At 46.0% G+C, this 18,691-nt stretch overlaps 1 protein-coding gene across 1 annotated transcript in view; it reads right to left on the bottom strand.

Moving 5' to 3' along the window:
- The window catches only part of LOC118391161 (autism susceptibility gene 2 protein-like), a 605,501-nt gene that overhangs the window by 140,572 nt on the left and 446,238 nt on the right, over window positions 1-18,691 (bottom strand). Inside the window, exon 5 of the mRNA XM_052457892.1 lies at window positions 17,618-17,647. Within this exon, the coding sequence (XP_052313852.1) occupies window positions 17,618-17,647 (30 nt within the window). The remainder of the gene's footprint in view (window positions 1-17,617; window positions 17,648-18,691) is intronic.

The raw sequence follows: 18,691 nt of genomic DNA, 5'->3' as shown, positions 1-18,691 counted from the left end.
ACGCAGAGGGCCATCAATTCCTGTCCAGTATGTAGGGTGTGCATGGTAGCTAGCTAAGGGGAATGATCAGGCCTAAGGTGCTTATAGAGACACATCTGTGGAGAGACGCCATGATAGGAAACTAATAACATACTGCGGCTCAACCGGCTCAACGCAGGTGTTACATTAGAAAAACAAAAAGTTATTTCTTTATAATATCAACTAAGATCGCAATTCATTAAAGTACTGTGTGCCATGGCCAGAAAGCCAAAGCTTCCACTTAAAAGCATTTAGCTTGTGCCGGCTTTCTCTAGCGCAGTGCAGTGGCCTCATAAAGGCAAACAATGGCTTGACTTAATAAGATCCAAAATGGCTCCCATGGGGGGGAAGTACAACCAGCCCGTCAAGCTGGGGAATTTCATTTAATTTCCCTGGGGCCGTCTATGTCTTGTACACATAATTAGAGCCCAACATGATTCTCTCCCTGTTTTGTCAATAAATCCCTCAGGACCAATCAGGACAGGGGTTGGACATGCTTCTCTGACCCGACCTGCTCGCGTCGCCTCAACGAGGCAGTATTTCAGCAAAGCCACCTAATTATGCGGCTCTAATAAGCTAGCGTTGGTCTAGGCAGGAACAGGAACGGACGGGGAGGACAGGGAGGCAAGGACAGACCTGAGGAGGAGAGCTGGAACTACTAGGTACTGTAGGTGGTTTCCAGGGAGGCCCCTGGCGTCGTTAGAATCATTTGTAGCTACCGCTGTGCATGCTGGGGCAGCTATTATTGTGACAGGCGGGATGTCAGAACGGCATATTTAGGGTGGTCTTCGGAGGTGACCTGGGACCTCCCTGGGTGTTAGAGATACAGTACACTGCCTCATATAGCGGCTACCAGCCATAACTACACCATATGCCATAAAACATACATAACCAGAAATCTTAGCCAGGAAGTAAACAGTGAAGCACAGTGACATGACATTACTAAAGGTGCCCAATAAAAAACTCTCGTTATGAGAATGCGTGGAGTAAATCTTTTCTATTTTCCATTATTTTTCAAGGATCTATTCAGCGATGCCTCGCATACAACGCAATGCAACACAATGTCTACCTTGTGTTAGTGTGACAATAGCAACAAAAACACCCTTTCACTGGCGTATCCTTCACCACCTATACAACTAACAGACACTGGCAGCCAGTGAAAAGCAGGAATAACTCAGGAATAGAGTCATTTGTGAGGCAAGGTTGATCTTTAGAGCGATGGAGGGAGAGCGAAAACTCTAAAGTGAGCGCCTGCAGGAATCATTGGCTTGACAAAAGGGAAATGAGGGGGCAGAGGTATGTGTGCGAGTGACTAGCTGGTCGCCGAAGGGCTTCTGCGTAGGTGAGCGGGGTCTTAACTGACATCCGCCGCCATCCGCCGCGCACATGGAGAAAGTTTAACCTTGGAGTGTCTGAGAAATCACTCTCAGCAGGCAGGAAGAGAGAGGGCACGGAGAGAGAGGGTGAGAGAGTGGGGGTGAGCAAGAAAGGGAACAGGGATGGAGAGAGATATAGAAAGATATATATAGAGAGAACGAGAGAGCGAGACAGATGGACTGACGGACGGACAGACGGACAGTGCAGAAGATGGGCTCCATGGAAATAGTCCTGAATAACAACAATAGTGTTTTTACCTAAAGAGTGAGTTTCCAGAGACTACGGTTTGAACCCAAGGTCTGAGTACATGCATTATTAAAGGCCGGGAACAGACAATGCTGTGTCATAAATACAGATGAGGACAGACACCTGAGGAGGGCACGGCCCACGGCCTAGTCTTGATCCGACCACAAATATATCAGTCTCACATATCATGACCGAAGGTTCTAGAACCCCAAACAGATTATTCTCATAGAGGCTCAACATAACTGCTGCATGTCTGGTCTGACCAATGCCACTTTAGGGGGCTTAGTATAGAAAGTATTTTTTTTTAATCACTGTTGTCATTCAGTTTGAACCCCCGAAGGTCTGAGGCAACAAAGGATGGTTTTCTACTAAGCTAACATATGGAACTGTTTTAATATGGTCATTAGTAAAAAATACAAAATAAAGTTTAAAAAAGGTGATGAAACATTGAATTTGGCCATACTGCTATTAGCCCATAGAAAAACATTGAATAACATTCATACATGGCAAAACAGAGTCCAAAAAATTATAAAAAATACCTTTGTTTTGAAGTGTATGTCCAATATTGAGAGTTTGCAAGAAAGGCATTTCACTGTACTTGTGCATGTGACATTAAAACTCGAAACTATTTAACCCCTTCCCCGCCCCACATTTACTTTCAATAATTTTTTAAACTGGTACCAGGCTACCTCCAGACGAGACTTATGACATGTACATGGTCGTGAGTCTCATATTATCGTAGAGGGGTCATATTAGTTTGTACCCCAAACCATTTGGAGAGCTACAGACATTTTTGTGAGAAGACCGATTATCGGCATGTCCGCTGGTCTGACAAACACTGCTGTCGCTCTGCCACCTTCCACCGTAGATGCAGAAAGCCGACATCGGCGGATGTGGTGGATTGAGACGGCACCCATGAAAGAAACAGATATCTCTAGTGTAAACAGACAGATCGTTATGGGGATGTTTTTATTATGCTAATTAGATGTCCACGGGTTGCGGACATCGACTCTAGTTCAATGCTGTTTTGTAGAGTATGGACATGGACTCTAGTTCAATGCTGTTGTGTAGAGTATGGACATGGACTCTAGTTCAATGGTGTTTTGTAGAGTATGGACATCGCCTCTAGTTCAATGCTGTTTTGTAGAGTATGGACATGGACTCTAGTTCAATGCTGTTTTGTAGAGTATGGACATCGACTCTAGTTCAATGCTGTTTTGTAGAGTATGGACATCGACTCTAGTTCAATGCTGTTTTGTAGAGTATGGACATCGACTCTAGTTCAATGCTGTTTTGTAGAGTATGGACATCGACTCTAGTTCAATGCTGTTTTGTATATGGACCGTATTCAATGCTGTTTTGTACATCGACTCTAGTTCAATGCTGTTTTGACATCGACTCTAGTTCAATGCTGTTTTGTAGAGTATGGACATCGACTCTAGTTCAATGCTGTTTTGTAGAGTATGGACATCGACTCTAGTTCAATGCTGTTTTGTAGAGTATGGACATCGACTCTAGTTCAATGCTGTTTTGTAGAGTATGGACATCGACTCTAGTTCAATGCTGTTTTGTAGAGTATGGACATCGACTCTAGTTCAATGCTGTTTTGTAGAGTATGGACATCGACTCTAGTTCAATGCTGTTTTGTAGAGTATGGACATCGACTCTAGTTCAATGCTGTTTTGTAGAGTATGGACATCGACTCTAGTTCAATGCTGTTTTCTAGAGTATGGACATCGACTCTAGTTCAATGCTGTTTTGTACAGATGGAAAGGCATTCCCAAAAACCTTCTCAATGAAACGCTAACTAGCTACAAAGTACCTGATAGAATGATATCATGATTATTTGCATCAATCCAGTGGCCATTTGTTTTGCAAACTCCATCTCATGTGCTATAAAAACACCCTAAATCAACAACAGTGTGCACTTGAATTAAATGGTAACGACACTAACAACCTGCTGATGTGGTTTATCATTGTTATGGACCGTTTTTCTCTTCTGTAAAAAGTGTGACTTTGAGAGCAAAAATAAATTAAAAATAAAAATGGAATAATATGAAACCTATGAATTTCTGACTCAGTTGACAGCCTAATTACTTTGTTTCATTAGTAGGCCTAATATTAGCCTTCTTGCACAGTGCAGCTTGGGTTGGTCTGATTGTGAAAGACCAATATGAGATTTAGCATTTTAGGTGTTTCAGAGTGTATGTCAGTTTCTCAGAGAATTTTTCACAAAGGGCACCTTTCCTTCTCTGGGCGGGCCAAAAGGGAATTTTTGGCAAATTAGAGTATCCCCACTTCTCCGGGCACCACTACAGGCACCACTCCAGGCACCACTCCAGGCACCACTACAGGCACCATTTTCCAAAAAATAGTCCTAATGTCATTAATATCTTGTTTATGGAGGTTTATCCTCTACATGGTATTGTGTAAGGACAAATCCCCAGGGCATCCATCCATCCATACATACATACATACATACATAAATACATACATACATACATACATGTTCATTTTTTCAGGGCTTAAGTTTTGTTTCCAAAGCAAAGCCTTCCTGTATGCAGTGGATCCCATTAAAGCGGTGAAATATATCCACAATTTGCCAGGGACATTTTTCAGGTCAGGAAAGATGGAAATGTTTTTCTTTCCACAGGAGAGAAAATCTAATTCAAACAGTGTATTTATGTTTTTGGTTGCTGATTAAATTATTCTTTCATTGCCTGTGTTCTCCTTCTGCGTTGGGAATTGAAACGTTGCCACTGCCGAGTGTTTTCCCTTCATTCAATTTCAAGGACTTGGCAACCTTGTCCCTATTCAAACGTGTACATTATTACCTTTTATTGTTGGGCATAAATGAATGGTGAAGTCGAGGGCTCTGGAGAGCTAGGAAAACACAGGGAAAGAGACAGGGAGCGAGAGACAAAGAGAGAAAGAGAGAGAGAGAGAGAGAGAGAGAGAGAGAGAGAGAGAGAGAGAGAGAGAGAGAGAGAGAGAGAGAGAGAGAGAGAGGCCAGGAGAGAGGGAGAAGAGGAGCTTCTATACCACAGGGACAAATAGGCTGTAGTGTAGTGTAGTGTGGCAGTTACCTCTGACCTCTTCTGATCCTCAGTCATGGATGCCCAGAGTCATGTGGAAGAGTAGGAGCTTGTGGGTGTTAGGGAGCCCCACCAGGGACCAGTGAGCCAACAGTGAGGAGGAGAGAGACCAGTGAAGAAATAGAGAGAGGCAGTAACCTAACCCTCCCTCAGATTATTGGTCTATCACCCCATCACACACCTACCAAATACACATTGGGGCTCCACTAGTACCCTGGCAGACCAGGGGTTGTCCCTTTTATCACTGTGTATTTACTTACAATGTCTCTAGTTTAAGTGTTTGGGGAGTAGGGCATGTGTGCTGCTGCTGAGTGGACATTAGTGATATGTTGATTATTGTCCCCATCGTAGTGTTGAGTGTTAGCACAGGGAGATGTACTGTGACAGAATGAGGGTATGAGGATATGCCTGCTGGGGGAAGAGACTAATGACTGGGAACTAGGGACTGGGTACTTGTGACTGGGAACTATGGACGGGGTACTTGTGACTGGGAACTAGGGACGGGGTACTTGTGACTGGGAACTAGGGACGGGGTACTTGTGACTGGGAACTAGGGACTGGGTACTTCTTAATGGGGAAGAGGGAATGGGTACTTGTGACTAGGAACTAGGGACTGGGAACTAAGGACTGGGCACTAGGGACTGGGTACTGGTGACTGGGCACTAGGGACTGGGCACTAGGGACTGAGTTCTTGTGACTGGGAACTAGGGACTGGGAACTATCTGTCTATCGCCTCCTTTGAATTCCATACTGTCACAGTTACCAGCCCTTTCAAGCTTAACATCCTTATCATTTATCGCCCTCCAGGTTCCCTCGGAGAGTTCATCAATGAGCTTGATGCCTTGATAAGCTCCTTTCCTGAGGACGGCTCACCTCTCACAGTTCTGTGCGACTTTAACCTCCCCACGTCTACCTTTGACTCATTCCTCTCTGCCTCCTTCTTTCCACTCCTCTCCTCTTTTGACCTCACCCTCTCACCTTCCCCCCCTACTCACAAGGCAGGCAATACGCTCGACCTCATCTTTACTAGATGCTGTTCTTCCACTAACCTCATTGCAACTCCCCTCCAAGTCTCCGACCACTACCTTGTATCCTTTTCCCTCTCGCTCTCATCCAACACTTCCCACACTGCCCTTACTCGGATGGTATCGCGCCGTCCCAACCTTCGCTCTCTCTCCCCCGCTACTCTCTCCTCTTCCATCCTATCATCTCTTCCCTCTGCTCAAACCTTCTCCAACCTATCTCCTGATTCTGCCTCCTCAACCCTCCTCTCCTCCCTTTCTGCATCCTTTGACTCTCTATGTCCCCTATCCTCCAGGCCGGCTCGGTCCTCCCCCCCGCTCCGTGACGACTCATTGCGAGCTCACAGAACAGGGCTCCGGGCAGCCGAGCGGAAATGGAGGAAAACTCGCCTCCCTGCGGACCTGGCATCCTTTCACTCCCTCCTCTCTACATTTTCCTCCTCTGTCTCTGCTGCTAAAGCCACTTTCTACCACTCTAAATTCCAAGCATCTGCCTCTAACCCTAGGAAGCTCTTTGCCACCTTCTCCTCTCTCCTGAATCCTCCTCCCCCTCCCCCCCCTCCTCCCTCTCTGCAGATGACTTCGTCAATCATTTTGAAAAGAAGGTCGACGACATCCGATCCTCGTTTGCTAAGTCAAACGACACTGCTGGTTCTGCTCACACTGCCCTACCCTGTGCTCTGACCTCTTTCTCCCCTCTCTCTCCAGATGAAATCTCGCGTCTTGTGACGGCCGGCCGCCCAACAACCTGCCCGCTTGACCCTATCCCCTCCTCTCTTCTCCAGACCATTTCCGGAGACCTTCTCCCTTACCTCACCTCGCTCATCATCAACTCATCCCTGACCGCTGGCTACGTCCCTTCCGTCTTCAAGAGAGCGAGAGTTGCACCCCTTCTGAAAAAACCTACACTCGATCCCTCCGATGTCAACAACTACAGACCAGTATCCCTTCTTTCTTTTCTCTCCAAAACTCTTGAACGTGCCGTCCTTGGCCAGCTCTCCCGCTATCTCTCTCAGAATGACCTTCTTGATCCAAATCAGTCAGGTTTCAAGACTAGTCATTCAACTGAGACTGCTCTTCTCTGTATCACGGAGGCGCTCCGCACTGCTAAAGCTAACTCTCTCTCCTCTGCTCTCATCCTTCTAGACCTATCGGCTGCCTTCGATACTGTGAACCATCAGATCCTCCTCTCCACCCTCTCCGAGTTGGGCATCTCCGGCGCGGCCCACGCTTGGATTGCGTCCTACCTGACAGGTCGCTCCTACCAGGTGGCGTGGCGAGAATCTGTCTCCTCACCACGCGCTCTCACCACTGGTGTCCCCCAGGGCTCTGTTCTAGGCCCTCTCCTATTCTCGCTATACACCAAGTCACTTGGCTCTGTCATAACCTCACATGGTCTCTCCTATCATTGCTATGCAGACGACACACAATTAATCTTCTCCTTTCCCCCTTCTGATGACCAGGTGGCGAATCGCATCTCTGCATGTCTGGCAGACATATCAGTGTGGATGACGGATCACCACCTCAAGCTGAACCTCGGCAAGACGGAGCTGCTCTTCCTCCCGGGGAAGGACTGCCCGTTCCATGATCTCGCCATCACGGTTGACAACTCCATTGTGTCCTCCTCCCAGAGCGCTAAGAACCTTGGCGTGATCCTGGACAACACCCTGTCGTTCTCAACTAACATCAAGGCGGTGGCCCGTTCCTGTAGGTTCATGCTCTACAACATCCGCAGAGTACGACCCTGCCTCACACAGGAAGCGGCGCAGGTCCTAATCCAGGCACTTGTCATCTCCCGTCTGGATTACTGCAACTCGCTGTTGGCTGGGCTCCCTGCCTGTGCCATTAAACCCCTACAACTCATCCAGAACGCCGCAGCCCATCTGGTGTTCAACCTTCCCAAGTTCTCTCACGTCACCCCGCTCCTCCGCTCTCTCCACTGGCTTCCAGTTGAAGCTCGCATCCGCTACAAGACCATGGTGCTTGCCTACGGAGCTGTGAGGGGAACGGCACCTCAGTACCTCCAGGCTCTGATCAGGCCCTACACCCAAATAAGGGCACTGCGTTCATCCACCTCTGGCCTGCTCGCCTCCCTACCACTGAGGAAGTACAGTTCCCGCTCAGCCCAGTCAAAACTGTTCGCTGCTCTGGCCCCCCAATGGTGGAACAAACTCCCTCACGACGCCAGGACAGCGGAGTCAATCACCACCTTCCGGAGACACCTGAAACCCCACCTCTTTAAGGAATACCTAGGATAGGATAAAGTATTCCTTCTCACCCCCTTAAAAGATTTAGATGCACTATTGTAAAGTGGCTGTTCCACTGGATGTCATAAGGTGAATGCACCAATTTGTAAGTCGCTCTGGATAAGAGCGTCTGCTAAATGACTTAAATGTTAAATGTTATGTTATGTTATGTTACTTGGGCTAGTGATGCACCGATATTATATTTTTGACCGATACTGATATCCAATATTTTCCTTGCCCAAAAAACGATACCGATAACGATATTTAACATTTTAGCAGCCTTTTAAGCATTTCAGTACAGTTAAACAGTTAACACACACATGGACGCAGTGGTCTAAGGCACTGCATCTCAGTGCAAGAGGCGTCCCTACAGTCCCTGGTTCGAATCCAGGCTGCATCACATCCAGCCGTGATTGGAAGTCCCATAGAGCGGCGCACAATTGGCCCAGGGTTGTCCGTGTTAGGCTGGGGTAGGCCGTCGTTGTAAATAAGACTTTGTTCTTAACTGACTTGCCTAGTTCAATAAAGATTCCATACACACACACCAAACTGACCAAAAAAGTTATTATTTTGGCATTTACCAGTAAAACATAATCAAAACCTATTTCTTTCACTTACTTGCTGTGCTGTTTCATTGTTCATTTGTTAAATTGTTTCATTCTCAACCAGGATTTCTATGGAATGCCATTTGGGACTTTGCGTGTCAAAATGAATGCGACGTGCAGTCATATTCAGGTCCTGATAGGTCAACAAGCTTATTTGACACGTCAAATAACATTATTTGCATAATAATTTAACGCGTTCACACATTTTTTACGTAGTTACACATTGATTACTCTATCACTCGTATTTCATATGTCACAACGATTCATCGATACGTATGCTATGATGCTGGAAAAGTTGTCTCGGGCAACAGTGCTGGTCATAAAAACAATGTTCTTCCCCAAAAACATAGCAAAATTACATAATCTGTTTCAGTAGCTAGGTATCATAATCTAAAATAACCCTAATTTACAAGACAGTTCTTATTTGATTAATGGTGGTCGGACCCATCTATGTGAAGCTAGCCACAATAAGGATTAGCCACAATAGTGGACTTTGCAGTTAACATTCATAAAAAAAAAAATTGTAATTGACAGTGATGCAAATGAATACAAATAGTAGAATTATGCCATAATTGAATAGATCATGCTAAACAAATTTGGAATGTTGTTATATAAAATCAACAAAAGACAATAATTTGTTCATTTTACAAAAATCTGTTGAAATCACACTGCATGTATTATACTTTAGAATTGCATTAGGGGCATACTTGTTTCACTGTACAGCCTTATCTATGGATTGTGGATCAATGACATGGGGTATCAGTCTACTCAGTGACACCCAGAGAACATTAGCGTTGTTGCTCTTATTGTGGGAATTAAGCCACATTTATTGTCAACCTATGTGTATTGAACACTATTCCTGAGGAAAAACAATACTGAGTGGATGTGTTGGAGTCTAATACCTCTGAGGAGGACGTTGGGGAAAAATGTATTGAGTAGACTGATACCCCATTTCATTGATCCCCAATCCTTATTTAAAGCTGTATAGTGCAATATAAATGTCAATATACACAACAGGCTGACTGGGGAGATGATTTCACACAGTCACAGTTTCCCGATAAGAGCTACAATGCTAATATTTGCGTAAACTCTTCACAGTTGTGTTCACAGTTGTGTTCTGTGGGTGTCACCGAGTAGACTGATACCCCATTTCATTACTTCACATTCCAAACTCGTTTAACATTATCTAGACTAAATATGGCATGTTTCCACCAATTGTAACATGACTGCAGTTTCTACTGCTCATTGTTTTCAGGCTGGTTGTATTGGTGCTAGCTAGGTACCAAGCTAAATAGTGCTTTATTACCAACGTGGTATTCCTAAGACATCGTTCGTGGCCGGTGTATGCTTGTTTTCAGACTTTTTTGTACAGCTTTGACAGTGCTACTGATAGTAGTGGTGGCACTTGGCTTGCACGTGCAAATTCAGAACACACAACAGTCTATAATAGAACTGTGTTATTTGACGTGTCAAATTAAAAGCTTATTTAACACGTCAAATAGTGTTATTTGACATGTACCCTTTTTGACACGCAAAGACCCAAACGGCGTTCCACAGTATGTTGTGAAGCTAATAGCAGTGATACTATTACTGTGTAACTCCGGTAGGGCAACTTCTGAAAAATAGCGCACTTGGTAGTGTGTAACGTTCCCGGTGCTCGACCAGTCGCGAAAGCCAACATGACCCACGACAGAGAACGGCTGATTGTCAAGGGCAATGAATTCCATTATCTTGGCGTTAAAGGATTTCACCATTAAGTTGGCCAGCTCCAACCTAAGTGTTGTAAACTTCTGACTTCAACTGTAGGTATGCACGTCAGCTTTGACATCGGTTTTGCACATTGGCATTAGACATCGGGCCGGTACCAATGTTGGCATTTTCCGATATGTTCGCCGATATATCGCACATCCCGATTTGAGCTGTGTCCGAAATGGCACCCTATTTCCAATATAGTGCACTACTTTTGACTAGGGCCCATAGGGTCACTCAGTGACCACAGGAGAGACAATGGCTAGAGGTGAAAACAGCTACCGCCACAGTGTTACACAGATCTGTACAGGGTCATAGAAACATATACCAGAGGAATGCCAACAATGTACTGGGATGCTACTGTACATGCAAATGCCCTTACATGCTAGTGATATATTAAAATGGGTCACAACACTACCAGAAAAATAAATAGCATAAAACAGTATTACTACTCTGACATTTAGACATCATGCAATTAGTGAAAAAAAAAAAAAATTGACAGTTGATTACATTGGTTGTGTTTAATTATCAGTGTGTCAGTGGGAGAAGTGTTACACTCTCCTCGAGGCATGCTGACCTTCTCTCCCATGGCCGTGTGTGTGTGTGTGTGTGTGTGTGTGTGTGTGTGTGTGTGTGTGTGTGTGTGTGTGTGTGTGTGTGTGTGTGTGTGTGTGTGTGTGTGTGTGTGTCTGCCTGCTGGGCCTGTGTGGAGAGAGAGCATGCTGACCTGGCCATCCATCAACCAGCCAGCCCACCATCAGTCCATCCCCATCCATCTATTGCCCTCCTCTCCTCCCCTCTCCTCCCCTCCCCTCTGGCCTCCCTGGCATGCTGTCAGTGTAGCGCTCGGCCAGGGCCCAGGTCTCCACATTAATATCTCATCTGAGCCGCGCTAATGAGCTCCTCCTGCTCACCCACCTCTGGGGCTCGGCTGATTACCAGACAGGGGGGGAGACCATTTGTCAATGGCAAGAGGTGGCATTTACACCGCTGACCTTGCTTGGCAGGGCGGGAGGGAGGGAGGCAGGGCGGGAGGGCGGGATGGATGGATGGAAAAACGCTGCAGAGCAGAGCGCTTCCACATTGTTTCCACTGTTTTCGTTGTCTTCTGTTCCATGTCTGAGGACTATTTCTGTCCGTGAAAGTGGAGGATTGATGGAGCGAGGGATCGAGATAGGAAGGGAGCAGAGGGGGTGTTGCTGTCTGAATGTTCTCGATCTGTCAGGGGTGTTTTTCTGATTCATCGTCTTAAGCGAAAATTTCTCAGAGGGACAAATTTCAAGGCACAATCACTTTTATATCCCTCATTTCATAGCTTCTTGTTATTGTAAATAAAAGCCTGCTCTTTCCCTCTCCCTTGCTCCCTCTATCTTTTTCTGTGTGTGTGTGTGTGTGTGTGTGTGTGTGTGTGTGTGTGTGTGTGTGTGTGTGCGTGCGTGCGTGCGTGCGTGCGTGCGTGCGTGTGTGTGTGTGAGGTAGCAGGCTGCTGTGGTCAGCCTCGGAGGGAGTTGGGATTTGTCAGTATTGGGATGGAGGGGACCTGTGTAGGTCTGTGACACAGGCTAACCTTGGCTGGGGCTGCTGGTACTCCGGGGTATCCATCACAGTGGCAGCCCTGATCCCCCTGCCCCCTACCCCTGCTCCCCTCCGGGTCCTGGGGAAAAGCCACAGAAGTTGCCGGGGGAGGAGAAAAAGCTAGTAAAAATGTAATGCACTCCGCAGAGCGGTCATGTCATACTTGGTTATGGAAAATAATCCCAGATGCCTGCAGTGCTAAAATGGAGCTGTAATGTGCTCGCCTCCTAACCCGGCCTGACAGCCATGATGTACGACTACCATTACCGGAAAATATCACTTCAACTAACCCATGATCCGACTCCGCTAAGGGTCATATTATCCATGAGGAACAAATCACACTCCCCCAAAGTAAATACAAATTTCCTACACAGACTGGGTACAAAGACGGGAGAATAGGGGGAGAGGGAGAGGGGGGAGCGGTAAGTTGCCTATGACAACGCTCTGCGGAGTGACAAGGATGATAGAGTACATGACAAATCATGGTCTGACAGGGTACTCTAGTGCAATCAGCCTCAGCCTCGGCCTAGCGAGCACCCACTCAGGCCTGTAAACACTATACTCTTCCTTTGGAGGGGCAAAACACAATCTTTTAACGCTGACAAGTCGCTCTCTGCTTTTTATTACTCATCCAGCTGCCCAGCAGTGGGGAGGGGGAGACAAAACGTTTTTATGTACAGCGCTGTTCATTCGTTGAGTGATTGAGAAACGCCTGAGGGCAAACCCTGCAAAACAATAAAAAACAGAAACAGCAAATATATTACCAGCTCAGATCTTTATTTGATGTCAAGGACAAACAGGTCCTCTCCATGGCGGCTCCACTAAAGCACCCACTTACAGCGTCCCCTCGCCTCCAATAAGAGCCAACTATGGAAAATTACACCACTTTTCCATGCCAGGCCGTTAATAAGACACAAACCGCTTTTAAAATGGCATTTACTGCTTAGTGGCCAAATGCTGATAGACTGATGGTGAATAAATACACACTTAGTGAAGGTGTGGTCTAGGTAAAGAGGCTCTGGGGCATGAGGAATAAAAGACAGTTGAATGATAAGGTATTGTGGATTAGCTTTATATTAGAGGGAGGATGAGAGGACTCGCTGTCTTCATAAAAGGCCTAAGTAGTCTTCAGTCACTCAAGGCTGGGGGCTGACGCTCTAGTCTAGAAAAGAGGACTTGAACACCACCAGATATCTTGTAAAGAATTTGACTGGTAGTTTATGGTGCAACTTACCAAGAAAATCACTTAAGCACTTAGGTAGTCTGATCTGGAGAGTAGCTGGTGCTCTTGACTATGTTAAAAGTAATTTTCATAGAACAGTCATCAGTAATTTCCATCGTATAACTAATGCTTCGAAAGAGTTTTCAAGAAAAACACATTTTGAGAATAAAAGCTGCATATTTCAATCTTACGCAAGTGTATCCACATGCACAAGGAGAAGCATAAGGATTTTTTCTTAAATAACTGAAAGATGGTCTGGGCACATAAACACGTGCACTTTAGCGTTAAATACTGAGCCCATTTCACATTCACTTTAGCCTCATCAGCCTTTAAACGCTCTCAGATGGTGAAAAACCTGTTGGCGTTAACTACGAGACATTCCCTCTCCCCTCTCTCTCTGCCGCTCCTCTTGTCTTGCCAGTAATCCTGCTCTAAAAATGTGACTCAAGCTGCTCCAAATGACCAGACCATTCCTACCTGTTAGCTAAAAAAAAAACTGATTCTGGATCAGATTCAAGCCTGCCTAACCTGGGGAGAGAGAGAGAGAGCCGGAATACAATTGCTGACTCTTGAGCTTTCAAGAATGGAACCTGGAAGCGGGGCCAAGCACACTTTACAGCCAGGGCTAGGATTGGAACGTCCACGCCGGCCAATGCTTTGAGAAGAGTTTGGCTCAGACTCACTGGATGAGCTTTTTTCTCTCTCTTGTATACCGACGCCAATTCATCAACCACCGGGAGTCCCTGGACAGACCCCGGGTGCAGGCCCTGAGCCCAGATGGACCGGCCCACGCTGTCTGATGAAAAGAGGACAGACCGTACCATTCAATAACATGCTGGGTAACAACAAGACGGGCCATCAAACACTATTACAGGGACAAAGAGACAGAACAATGCCATAGATATGTAGTGTACCATCTCGCTCAGTCTAAGACCAGACACAGAGACTTCTTTAACATTCTAACCAATTACAGTAATGATGGTATTGTAACATTGTCTGTTGAAGTGACAGAAGGATGAGAACACCCTGTCCCCCTGTCACCCCGTCTTAACTCTAAAGAAACTAAGAAGCTAGGTAGGGTTAATAATAGACACAGAGGTGTGTGTGTGTGTGTGTGTGTGTGTGTGTGTGTGTGTGTGTGTGTGTGTGTGTGTGTGTGTGTGTGTGTGTGTGTGTGTGTGTGTGTGTGAGTGTGTGTGTGCCCTGGCTTCTATCTGTCAGCCGACACACCATTATCATGTCATGTTAGAGGACTCCCATCCAACAGGTCACTTTGTAGAGAGCGCCCAGGAGAAAATCCATGTCACAGCATTGACAGTGTTGATAGGGCCGTGCAAATCAAATCAAATCACATTTTATTGGTCACATGCACATGGTTATCAGATGTTAATGCGAGTGTAGCGAAATGCTTGTGCTTCTAGTTCTGACAGTGCAGTAATATCTAATAAGGAATCTAACAATTTCCTTTGGGTGGGGGGCAGGTGTTCCAAATAAAAAAGTGTTTCATTCTTTGTCACTAACAGTGGGAGACACACACGACAGATCCAACTCTAAATTATCCTACTACCAGAATTCTCCCCGCCCCCGGCGCCCAGTCAGAGGCCCCTGCATGCAAGTCAGACTCTGCTCTGTGGGCAGCAGAGGGGCTATTTTCTGAGATTCAAGACCTTATGAAAACAGCTCGTTTGATGTGCAATTCATTTGTTTTACCAAAAATGAAAAGATAATAAAATGAAAAGTAATTCATAAAATGTAAAACATCCACCGAGCGGCGAGGGCATTTTCTCATAGGAGGGTAAAAGGGCAGGTGCTCAGGCACTGGTTGAGCGCTATCTGTGCACTGGTTGAGCCCTATCTGTGCACTGGTTGAGCGCTATCTGTGCACTGGTTGAGCCCTATCTGTGCAGTGGTTGAGCACTATCTGTGCACTGGTTGAGCCCTATCTGTGCAGTGGTTGAGCACTATCTGTGCACTGGTTGAGCCCTATCTGTGCAGTGGTTGAGCACTATCTGTGCACTGGTTGAGCCCTATCTGTGCAGTGGTTGAGCACTATCTGTGCACTGGTTGAGCCCTATCTGTGCAGTGGTTGAGCACTATCTGTGCACTGGTTGAGCCCTATCTGTGCAGTGGTTGAGCACTATCTGTGCACTGGTTGAGCCCTATCTGTGCAGTGGTTGAGCACTATCTGTGCACTGGTTGAGCCCTATCTGTGCACTGGTTGAGCGCTATCTGTGCACTGGTTGAGCCCTATCTGTGCAGTGGTTGAGCACTATCTGTGCACTGGTTGAGCACTATCTGTGCACTGGTTGAGCCCTATCTGTGCACTGGTTGAGCGCTATCTGTGCAGTGGTTGAGCCCTATCTGTGCAGTGGTTGAGCACTATCTGTGCACTGGTTGAGCCCTATCTGTGCACTGGTTGAGCCCTATCTGTGCAGTGGTTGAGCACTATCTGTGCACTGGTTGAGCCCTATCTGTGCACTGGTTGAGCCCTATCTGTGCACTGGTTGAGCCCTTTCTGTGCACTGGCCATTTGGAGACAGGATGTGTTAAAAGAACACACATACATACTCATACTCATCCACCACACACACACGCACGCACGCACGCGCACACACGCGCACACACACACACACACACACACACACACACACACACACACACACACACACACACACACACACACACACACACACACACACACACGCACGCACGCACGCACGCACGCACGCACGCACGCACGCACGCACACACACACACATACGACAGAAAGAGGTCGAATAGCTTGCTCTTATCAGAGCTCCCGCGGCTCCTGTCATCACAGCAGAGGCCTCTCTATACCAGGCAGAACGTGATTTCTCCTGGGAACACTTTTCCATTTCCTGATTCTGAAGGAAACTAAATAAGCCATGTTGGTCCTCATCTGAATACATTTGACCCGTTAAAACGACTGTACCCCCCTTCCTCTCCACCTCCGTTTTCTAAAGTAGAACACATCCACAGAAAGCAAATAATCCCAATGGTGGGTGGCTGGAGAGAGAGAAAGATGGATAGTGAGAGAAAGAGAGAGGGAGAGAGAGGGGAGAGAGAGGGGAGAGAGAGAGAGAGAGAGAGAGAGAGAGAGAGAGAGAGAGAGAGAGAGAGAGAGAGAGAGAGAGATGCAGCGAGAGAGGCTGATGCCTGGCAGGGACAGATAGTGACTGAGGTGACTACAGGGTAACAGGGTTGACGCTGAGGAGCGTGAGCTTCAATTACTCTGTAACACAGAGGGGACTGGTGGCAGTCAGCGATCAGAGCTACCCTATTTACTAAATCACTCCTCTGTTATTTTAACACACAATTCATCTATGACAGAAAGGTACTGCGTGGCGCTCAACTCTGTTCATCCCCACTGTAATGTGAGCCGGGATGAATGAATAAAATCGCTGGGGGGATTACAGGCTAAGACGCGTTGCTGAAACAAAAGGACTTGCCACGGCGACAGGGGTAATTTGAATCGACCGCACTGAGTAAACAAAAGCGACTAAACAAAACAGCAAACAGCAAATGGTATTCTAAATCATCACGCTGTCGCTGGATTTACAGCTGCAAGTTTACTGTTCCTGGAAAATATGGCTCCTCAGAGGGATATGTGAATACTATGCAGTATCTGCGAATAAGTTCAGACCACCGGCAAATATCCAAGTTTGCAACATATAGACCAACTCAGAGCCACATGGTTTTGGACAAACCAATACAGTCTCTTTAAGATAAGAGACAGAGATATGATATGAAGATAGGTAAATAATAGTGTTAACAGTGAAACACGGAAGAACTACACTATTTTATGAAGACAGTGAAGCACATTGCAGGACACAATGCTTCTGTGAGGAACAATTACAGAAAATACTGTATGAACCCTAATCGAAAGCCACACAGCCATTACACTTAACTGTAATCTAAAGCCATAACAGTTCAGTTTAGATTGCGTACATCATTTAGTCATATATAATTAATGTGTAGCTAATTAGGGCTTTCCAACGGTTATTAACTAGATGTTTAATTCTAATTAAATGGAAATGCACACTTAAAGAAAGTCTAATATTTGATCCTCGTTGAAACCACATTGATAAAAGATACATGAAAATGATCTGCGTTATCACTCCAGTGTTAAAGCTAAATTGTAATTGTTTCGCCTCTATGGCCTATTTATTGCCTTACCTCCCTAATCTTCTACATTTGCACACACTGTACATAGATTTTCCTGTTGTGTTATTGACTGTATGTTTGTTTATGTGTAACTCTGTGTTGTTGTTTTTGTTGCATTGCTTTGCTTTATGTGGCCAGGTCGCAGTTGTAAATGAGAACTTGTTCTCAACTGGCCTACCTGGTTAAATAAAGGTGAAATGAAAAATAAATAAAATAAAGTTGCAAGAAGGAAAAAATGGCTGCGTAGAGAAAGGTAAACACTAAAATGGAGTCTTACCTTGTGTTCCTGGTCGCTCTCGCTGTCACACTGTAAGATAAAAGAGTAACATGGTTAGAATAACTAGGCATCTACCGTGTCTTTAATTATAAAGTCCCTCGCTCTTCTTTTTATTTGATTTCATTCAAATGTGAGTGTACATAATCTAATGTACCTTGTCACACAGCACATCTTATCAGGTCTTTAATGGAGACATCAGTACAGAATAGTATTTCCATCATATTCAATGGGTGAATGTCGTTAGGCCAGTCCATTGTACTGTTTAGTGGAGACCTGGACCAGAATATGAAACAAAAGGGCCCACAAAATATCTCATGCAAGCATCTGGTCGTTCTTATTAAGAATCAGAACAAAACATTCTGGAGCTGGAGTCTCAAAGGACAAGGAACTCTGGAATTACAATTTTCTGGGATGTAGGTCTATTTATTCTTATTTTTTTATATATAAATGGATGGAAGGATGGAGAAAAAAGAGAAACAGAAAGGTTGGATTTCAGTTTTTCTTCCCCAATTTCAATTTCAAGGTTCACTTAATTCTTTATCAACTAATTAGCGGGATGTTGGGCGGCCGGCGGCCCTCGAAGTTGTGCATATGGCCGAGGAGCGGGGAGGCACTGGAGTCGGTAATGAAGAAGGCACTGGGTGTGTGTGTGTGTGTGTTTGTGTGTTTGTGTGTGAAGCGAGGGGGGGGGGTAGTGTCGATTAAAGCACAGAGAGTTTATCCCTGTGCCAGCACAGTATGGGGTGATTGACTGACAGCACTGGGAGCCAGGCCACGGTGGGGGCCGGGCCCCTGCCTGCCTGCCTAAGCCTGGTGCTTTTTATTTTTTATTTTCTGTTGAGCCGGATCCCTGCTGCCTGCTGAGTTCAAAGGTAGAAGGCAGGCTGGGCCTCTGGCTCTGTATTCCCCTGGCTGATTCGACCAGTGGAGAGGGAGAGGGGCCCGCACTGCACTGTGAGCTCAGCAGGAGCAGGGCATCCAATTTTCGGGCCTGTACCACACAGCCCCAGGGGCCAGCCCCCGGCACACTGCCATGACGGTCAGCTCCAGCACCTCATAAATTATGCAGAGGCA

Source organism: Oncorhynchus keta, chromosome 12 (assembly GCF_023373465.1).
Source record: "Oncorhynchus keta strain PuntledgeMale-10-30-2019 chromosome 12, Oket_V2, whole genome shotgun sequence".
NCBI classification, from domain to species: Eukaryota; Metazoa; Chordata; class Actinopteri; order Salmoniformes; family Salmonidae; genus Oncorhynchus; species Oncorhynchus keta.
The sequence above is the reverse complement of the archived record's forward strand: the minus strand, read 5'-3'. Positions and strand labels throughout refer to the sequence as shown.